Below are 8,457 nucleotides of genomic sequence, written 5' to 3'. Positions count from 1 at the left end.
TAGATCTAAGCCTCCACAAGAAATCAATCTTGGCGATGAACGATCCAAAGGACCTGAAATGTTTTAATAAAAGCTCCGCTGGCAGCTTTCTCTGTCTAGAAGAGCGGACCGCGAGTGGCCGGTCCCTGCAGAAAGCGGTCAGAGTGGCCTGCCGTCGCGAACTCAGCTGGATTTGGCCGACCAGACTCACCGCTCGCGGCGGGACTCGGCCTATCCGACTCACCACTCGGCAGGGTTCGCTCCGAGACAGACGACAGACGTACCAGTTAGCCAGGATCAAACGACCGAAATATCCGGAACGGAAGCTCACTATGGGAGAGGAAATTGTACTACAGAGATAACCTTTCGGCGGACGAGCGTCTACCGTCACTCTAAACCATGTCTTTACATGTATGTATACTACGAGCTACACCTATAAATGTATGTAAGCTAATGGCAATGAAAGGTAACGTCAACGTCGGAACAATTGATACTCGATATTTGGGCCTTAAGTGTCGACAAATACGATGAACAAATTCACAAATCACGATTCCTTGCACGATTCATTGAAAGTCTTATTTGGATTAGCCTAAGCTTCGGAGATCTGTAAACGCTCAGTTAGCGAGATAGCACGAGACCATCGCTTGGTTATCGGCCTGGGACCTTTGGCCTTCCTCGGCCGTCTGCATAATCAAATGCTTATGCTGCATTAATTTTGCTTTGTGTTGACAGTTGTGGTTGAGCTCCTTCAATAATTTTCGAAAGATCTCACCAGCACATAGCAACGCCGTTCACATATAACGTCGACTTCTCGGCAATTCAACAAGAAACATTCGGCCAGATACATCTGCGTAGCTCAGAGCGGCACTTCTGAAAATGGCGTTGGCCACCGTTCACATCGGCTGCAGGATGACGCATGAGCGCTCGTTCCGGACCGGCGAGCGGTGGCCGACGCCCGGCCGACGCCCGACGGCGCCCTCAGGTCAGCCTGCGTCGTCCGACCTTCGCCGCCGACCGCCGTCGATTCGATTACGAGCGCTCAGGCGCTGCATCTGCCGGCCGCCGGACGGCGCAGAGGCCCCGAGCCTCCGAAATCCGGCCGCAGACGTTTGCATAATTCAGGTCGACCGGGCCGGCCGGGGCGACCGAGCCCTGCGGCGGTCTCAGCCACCGCACAACAGAAGATTCATCAGGTGAAAGGGTCGACGGAAGACTGGAAGTGGCGTGTGACACGACTGACCGATAGCCGTAAAATCGAACTGCGAAGTAGGAGAACACAGCTCTGAGCCCTATTCGTATTTGGTGCAGATTTTGTACGAGACCAACAAGTTGTCTACCCAATGTTGAAATTTTGTAGGAGAAGCATGAAAAGCGAAGTTCTAAAAGTTCTAAAAAGGAACTGAGTAAGGCACCAAGGCATGCTCGTATGTGGTGACACCATTATAACTTTGGATCATGGATGCGAAGCGTCTCGAAAGTTTTTCCGATATAATGATAAGCGTGCGACAGAAAGGCTTCATTCTTTTGTTAAAAATGCGCTGGTATTTTGAGATCAAAGCTTGTAACTCATTTCTAGGCCATTAAAACATAATCGGCGCAAGTTTTGTTAGAATGAATCTTGTACAGAAAAAGAGTCGATAGGAGAAAAGCCCACAAAGGTAGAAGACACAGTTAACCCGCGCCCTGATGGGGGGCATTTTGGACCCCTGTGGTTTTTCTTAAATAGCGAGAAAACGGCGGCGCGCAGCGCCGCCAAATTTTAAGTACCTTCCCGGGCATCAATTTGACACCTTTAGTCTTTACACATATTTTCAAGTCACAGGTCACCTTGGGTCAGGAGTTATTGAGGTCAAACTGAGGTCATGTTCGAGTAAAAATGAGCAAAAAACATGACATCTTGAAACGCTCACCAAATCTGCAGTTTACAAGCAATTTTAAAGTTCTTTATGTAGTTGTGTAGAGAAAAAACGGCGCTAAAAATTGCTATCTCAGATTTTCAAAATTTTGGGTTTTGATCCCCAAAAATAAAAAATGATTTTTTTAAAGAAAAACTCAAACAATTCCCAAGAAATTTCGAATTTCGGAAAAATAGGAATATATGTGATAGTCTCCCTGCGCTCTTCGATATACATACTAAATTTTAGATCGATACCTCCTTTTTTGGCCAAGTTATAGCGAAAAAAAAACTGTTCAAAATTGATGACGTCAAATTTTGGAACTCAAATTTTAGCAATTCTAGACCACTAGCGCAAAACAAAGACCACCATTGAACTCCCCGTGACGAGCTACATCGAAACGATACCAATTTTATGCAAAAATATCAACTTTGAAATTTGACCTAATTTAACCTGACCTTGACCTGACCTTGACCTGACCTTCACCAAAGCATAATCTCAACTGACCCCAAAGGGTGCCTGTCCCACAGAATCGCATTTGGCATATAAAATGGACCATAAAACATGCATCGCATGATATTTTTATACTGTGACCCTCAGTGACCTGACCTCTGTGACCTGACCTGGTATCAGTGACCTCAGATAGCTAAATATGTGTTTGACGAACATTTCCCCATCGATGATTTTCAATGAAATGCATTTTACTCGATTTTACAACGCATTTCTTGAAATGCCTGTAAATGGTGAAAATTTGACCTTTGACCTGACCTGTGACGTCATCGGTTAAACCGAGGTCAATGAAATTGGGTCACAAGGTAGTTCCCCGTTGGGGCTATCCAATGCCGTTTACCGCTTGTCGCTATGTTGCGTGGTTGCGTGGTTAAAATGTCCCCCCCCCCCATCAGACCGCGTTGCTCGGCAGACCCCATCAGGGCGCGGGTTAAACTAACAACGCAGACTTACCGTCTAACCAGACCCTTACTCCTGCAACACCTTTACGTCACTCTGGGTCCTGACCCCTGTCCACCAGAGTAAGAGCTCTTGGCGTCGCGTGTCCGTCTCAGGATCCGGTGCGGCAGGCGAGTGAGGTCCGAGACAGCCGATCGGATGAGGGCTCTCCTGATCAGGAGGCGAGTGCCAGCTGGACGGTAATCCGGCGCGTCCGGGGCGTCGTTTTTGTCGACTGGCGGTTTCCGGGAGGGCACTGGGCAGTGGGCAGTGATTCGTCCGGACTTCATCTGGCCGTCCGACGGTGGACATTAATCACGGGCTCCGGCGCAATGGAGCCCCGGGGTCGAGTATCGATGTATCGGCGAGTTCGGAGGCTGCTTGTGGGCTTTAGGGCTGTCCTTAGGTTAGGTTTTCTGAAGTGATGTGGTGATTCGACATTGCATGATCTGGCTCTAAAAATTGCGTAACATATGTAGGAAAGATGCATCATGTGAAAGGTACGCCAAAAACTGCGTCGCTACGAAGGGAGAACCATAAAACACCGTTTCCCATCATGGCACGGGTCAAACTTGAACATCCAATCCTCACCAAAACCCGGTGAGTATCGCCTGATTGGGCACTATGGGCAGAAGTGTTTAATACTTAATAGCACATCAATATTGACCTTGCGTGGACTTCAGCTTTGTTAATCGAATCCATACATTCAGATACTCGAGCTCTTATAATAGGAATGTCAGAGTTAGTAGCTGTTTAAAGGGACCCTCCCACCTTCAAAAACGTTAATGAATTGGCATGAAAGTGATGTCGCTCGGTTCAGGAAGAGCGAAAACGAATATCTACCAAATTTCATCGAAAAATATTCACCGGTTTTCAAGATATTAGACTTTTACTATTGTTTACTTTCTGGGATCTCCGCTGTTCCTAGCGACTTTATTTGAAAGTGCGGCATTTGTTGCGCGCAAAGCAGCATATACCACCGCGTGCTACCAAACGTTTTAGTAAAAGATTTAAAAATCGTTAGACCTCCGCTGACGTCACAAATTCTAAGGGGGCATACCAATGCATTAGCCCCTTAAAATCCGAAAACTGCAAGTTTGAAATTCCATATCTCCGAATTAAAGCATTTTTCGATGTTGTGAGTGCCCAAACCGGTATTTTCAGGCCATGGCCACCAATTTGGCTATCTCAACTCAAAACTAATGTTAAGGTGGGAGGGTCCCTTTAATGTTATTTATTGCAACGCATTGTCATAATTGCGTATTGTTTGCATGCTTCGCAACCGCACCCATTTTAGCCCTGCATATATTTGTTATCTACCATTGAAAATGTGTTTTAGGTGTCAATGGAATAGACATGCCTGAACTTTTGTTGCAATATTTTGACATTTTATTTCACTCAAGCTTGAGTGGATGGATAATGGCTCCCTCGGCTAAAGCCTGTCTTTTTTACTTCAAAATACAAAGTGCCGACGACTTGCACATTTGGAAGCGATTTCCTCAAGAATTTATAGCTTTATTATTGACGAACGCATCTCTTTTGAATTATTTGCTATTATGCTGAGAACTTTGCGCAGAAATTGCGTTTGTGGCTGACAGTTACGATTAGTTGCCCATTTTTCGAGCACGCCAGAACTATTCCGAAAGGCGTAAGCACTTATATAACCGAATAGTTTATGCCATTTGAACTAGACCATGATTTCAAACATATTTTCTATCACATGAGGATTTTTATCACATATCACATTTTCTACATTCCTCTGAATCTTTGGCGGGGGCACCTGGCTATGACCTAAAGTGGAATCCCGGTCTAAGTTGGGTGGTTGAAGTTTCCGGCCGCTGCGTGTGACGGTTGTCTCTGGTGCGGCCCCATTACTACTCTCCGGGTGGAGCAGCGGATCACGGCTCCGGCCGGGCTCTCACAGCGCCGCGGCCGCGCCAGGTCTGCCCAACTGGCAGTTAACTGATTGATGGCTGGCCCGGCGGCAGGCGTGGTTAAAGACTCTCGCTTCGATCGCGTCTGACCCTGGCAGCTGGGGGCGCCGGCCGAGAGCGCGCGCCCCGGCGCCCCGGCCGGACGCTCATCGGGGCACCGGACGTCGGTCAGCCTCGTCCGACCTTCAGGTGGCCTGCGTCTGTGACATCCGGAGGGATGTGTGCCTGGAGCTCCGTCAGCGGACGACCGCCCGAGTGTTCGACATCACCCGGCGGTGGCGGCGGCGGCGGCGGCGACCGAGGATCGATCCCTGGGGTGGGCGCTCGACAGTGGCTGGCTGGTGCCGCCGGTTCAGTCGCACTCCGGGCCTGCTCGGCGCTGGGTCAGCCGGCGACCTGTGCCGACCCCGGGTCACTCTGAGGAGTGCAGTGGTGACCGCCGAGTCCGACCAGACTCTCACCCAGCCAGCGGAGTGGTCAGTCGACCCGCCCGGGCCCGGACTGATTCCGAAACGAAGTTGATTACTGTAACCAAATTACGCTCCGACCGAGAGTAGCACGGGTCGCTGAAATTGAAACACTCGAGAGTTGCGGCGAGGTCAAGTGGCGGAAACTGAGGCTCGTCCGACACCTCCGGTCGCAATTCTGAGCTTCTGATAAGCGCCGAGGGAGAACTGCTCTGCCGACTGTGCCTTACCCGCTCTGCCATGTTCTCCGCACCATTCGACCCTGCGCTGGCCCAGTTCAGACGGCATTGATTTTACGCCGGCGACAAGCGACCGAGAGACGGAGATAGGGAGGACGGTGTGCGGCGGCGGCGGCGGTCCAGAAGCCAGCCGGCGCGTCTCAGACGGCGAGCAGCTACTCGACGTGCTGATGTGCCACATATCACGGTGAGAGGGGGGTTCCATCCTGGCCGGTCATGGCATGGCCGCGTCGGCCGTGACCTGGGGGCCGACCGTTCCCAGCGGAGCTGTGACCGGGCCGGAGGGCGGCGACAGCCCGCTGCTGGCCGGAGACGCGGCCGCCACCTCCGAGCCGCCGCCGCCGCTGCCGCTGCCGCTGACGACCCTGCTGCTGAAGCTGGCCGCCATGACGGCCATCATCGTGATGGCCGTGCTCGGCAACCTGCTGGTGATCGTCAGCGTCCTGCTGCACCGCAGGATCCGAGTCGTGGCCAACTGCTTCGTGGTGTCGCTGGCGTTCGCCGACATGCTGGTGGCGCTGTGTGCCATGACGTTCAACGCCAGCATCCAGATCACCGGCCGCTGGATGTTCGGCTACGTCATGTGCGACATGTGGAACTCGTTCGACGTGTTCTTCAGCACGGTCAGCATCCTGCACCTGTGCTGCATCAGCGTGGACCGCTACTGCGCCATCATGCGGCCGCTCGAGTACCGCTCGCGCATGAACAAGCGCACGGTGGCGGCCATGCTGACGGCCTCGTGGACGGCGCCGGTGCTCATCTCGTTCCTGCCCATCTTCCTGGGGTGGTACACGTACCAGTCCCACCTCGACTACCGGGCGCGCCACCCCAACATATGTCAGTTCATCGTCAACCGCACCTACATGCTGGTGTCGTCGACCATCTCGTTCTGGCTGCCGGGCGTTGTCATGGTGTGCATGTACAGCCGCATCTATCAGGAGGCGCGCCGCCAACACCGGGCCATCAGCCGGGTGCCGAGCAGCGCGCGCTTCAGCGCCGCGCACGCCGCCGTCAACCTGGCCGATATGTCGGACGAGCAGCTGTCGCTGGCACTGACGGCGCTCAACAACATACGCGAGGAGCCCGAGCCGGAGCCGGCCGCCGAGCTCATGTCGCCCCTGTCCGCCGGCGAGGGGCACGGCGGCGGCGCGGCGGCAGCGGGCGACAGGCCGCCGCGGCCGCACCGGCCGCCGCCGCTCTCCAAGAAGGCGTCCTCCGTCTCATTCGGCGAGAAGCTGGACTTTTCGCGCAAGACGTCGACCAACTCCCGGCTGGGCCGACTGCGCTACTCCACCAGCCAGATGCTGCGAGAGCACAAGGCGGCAAAGACGCTGGGCGTCATCATGGGCTGTTTCGTGCTCTGCTGGCTTCCGTTCTTCTCGTGGTATGCCACGACGACGCTGTGCGGCCGCGCGTGCCACGTGCCGCCAGTTCTGGTCGACATCCTCTTCTGGATCGGCTACTTCAACTCGACGCTGAACCCCATGATCTACGCGTACTTCAACACCGAGTTCAGGGAGGCGTTTCGGCAGACTCTGTCGCTGCTGTGCTGCCGACGGCGGACCGGCGCCAGCTCGCTCACCAGACCGTCGAACCTGAGCTGCGTGCCCTCGGCCGGTGACGGTGGCGGCGCGGCGCGCCCCCGGCCCTGCCGGACCCCCACTCTGCAGTCTTTCCCGGGCCGCGCGGCGCGGTGCGAGTGACCGCACGCCGACCTCATCCCACACACTCTGCCCCATAAGTGATCCGTCCACTGTCCCTGGAGGAAGGGGGCCCATAACCAGAGCGCGGGACGCCGCGAATATGTATTTTTGAACGGTTTGCGTCAGCGACGCGAGGACGGGTGCCCCTTGTTGCGTGTTTGGTTACCGCTGTTTGAAACTGTGACCTGCAGCCACCATGGGAACATCGGCTCGGCCTGCAGGCTGCCGTGCAGTGTGCTATAACCGAGCGTACCTGGCTGTTCGATAGCTCACCCTACATTGACCAATGCAATGGTTCAATACATCCTCGTGTGAAACGGCAAATTTAAATGGCGTTGCCATGTTTGAAAATAGCTATGACATGAAAGCAACAATGATGGGCAAACACCGACGAAGATACAGTTCAGTTGTGCATAAGACAGACACTGTAATACCAAGGCATATTCCAATGTGTTTCAATTAACTTGCAGCGTAATTCGGAGTGATCGATGCGACCATTTTAACAGATTACTTCTACCACAATAGCCTATCAAATATCACGTAAAGCTAATGAAGACGTGGGCGTAGGTATATTAGTTGTGCGCCCATATAGGTAGTTCACTTCTCATCGGAATCACTCCATAACATTTTCACATTTTACTGTCACAGTCTGTTCACAGTCCTAGCCAGGTTTATCCGTTGCCGGTATGACGGAAATCCAGGGCTACACCAGGAGCAGATGGGCACAACATCTCCAGGCCGTAACCGTTTGTCGTTTCAGCGATTCAAACAACTTTGCAAATCGTCTTGACGAGAGGAACACAAGGCCGGGAAAAGTAGCCTCGTGCAAGGCTTGGGTCAGAAGTTATTGCAGAAAAACTGTTTCCGAAAAAATCGGCTGTTTTTGCGGTTTTTCTCGCAGGCAAAACCGTTGACTTTAAGTTAAATCTGAGAGGATTACTTAGAAAGAGCGTTAACCCGCGCCCCACTGGGGGTCTGCGTATAACGCGCCCTACTGGGGGGGGGGGGGGCTATTCATAGTCCCCCCTCTAACGCTGAATTTACTGGGCCGATCGTCAAAATTCAAGTGGCTTCTGATAGCCCCGGAAAAATTGTCGAACGAAGCCTAATTTCATTGACCTCGAGATCACCGATGACGTAACAGGTCAGTTCAAAGTAAAAATTAGCGATAATTGGCTTGTTCACATTTTGGGCTCTGGTCTTACAAGTCCGATTGGGCTTATTTTTGGTTTAACACTCGTGAACAGATGCTTAAGATACCCTGAGGGTGCCAAACTTGTACTTTGATTTTC

The 8,457-nt window shown here is 52.7% G+C and overlaps 1 protein-coding gene across 1 annotated transcript; it reads left to right on the top strand.

Moving 5' to 3' along the window:
* The first annotated feature begins 5,107 nt into the window (after positions 1-5,107).
* On the top strand, positions 5,108-7,470 carry LOC122390037 (octopamine receptor beta-1R-like). The gene has a single exon (XM_043382620.1). It carries the CDS (start codon positions 5,684-5,686, stop codon positions 7,163-7,165), a length of 1,482 nt encoding a protein of 493 aa, XP_043238555.1. The 5' UTR covers positions 5,108-5,683; the 3' UTR covers positions 7,166-7,470.
* The last annotated feature ends 987 nt before the right edge of the window (positions 7,471-8,457 follow it).

The sequence above is a fragment of the Amphibalanus amphitrite genome, unplaced genomic scaffold, assembly GCF_019059575.1.
Source record: "Amphibalanus amphitrite isolate SeventyFive unplaced genomic scaffold, NRLGWU_Aamphi_draft 000380F_arrow, whole genome shotgun sequence".
NCBI lineage: Eukaryota > Metazoa > Arthropoda > Thecostraca > Balanomorpha > Balanidae > Amphibalanus > Amphibalanus amphitrite.
Note: the sequence above shows the minus strand (reverse complement) of the source record. Positions and strands in the feature narration are given on the sequence as shown.

What these genes read in the sequence shown, in the direction of transcription:
- LOC122390037 (XM_043382620.1), top strand. Translation starts at nt 5,684, where the DNA reads ATGGCCGCGTCGGCCGTGACCTGGGGGCCGACCGTTCCCAGCGGAGCT.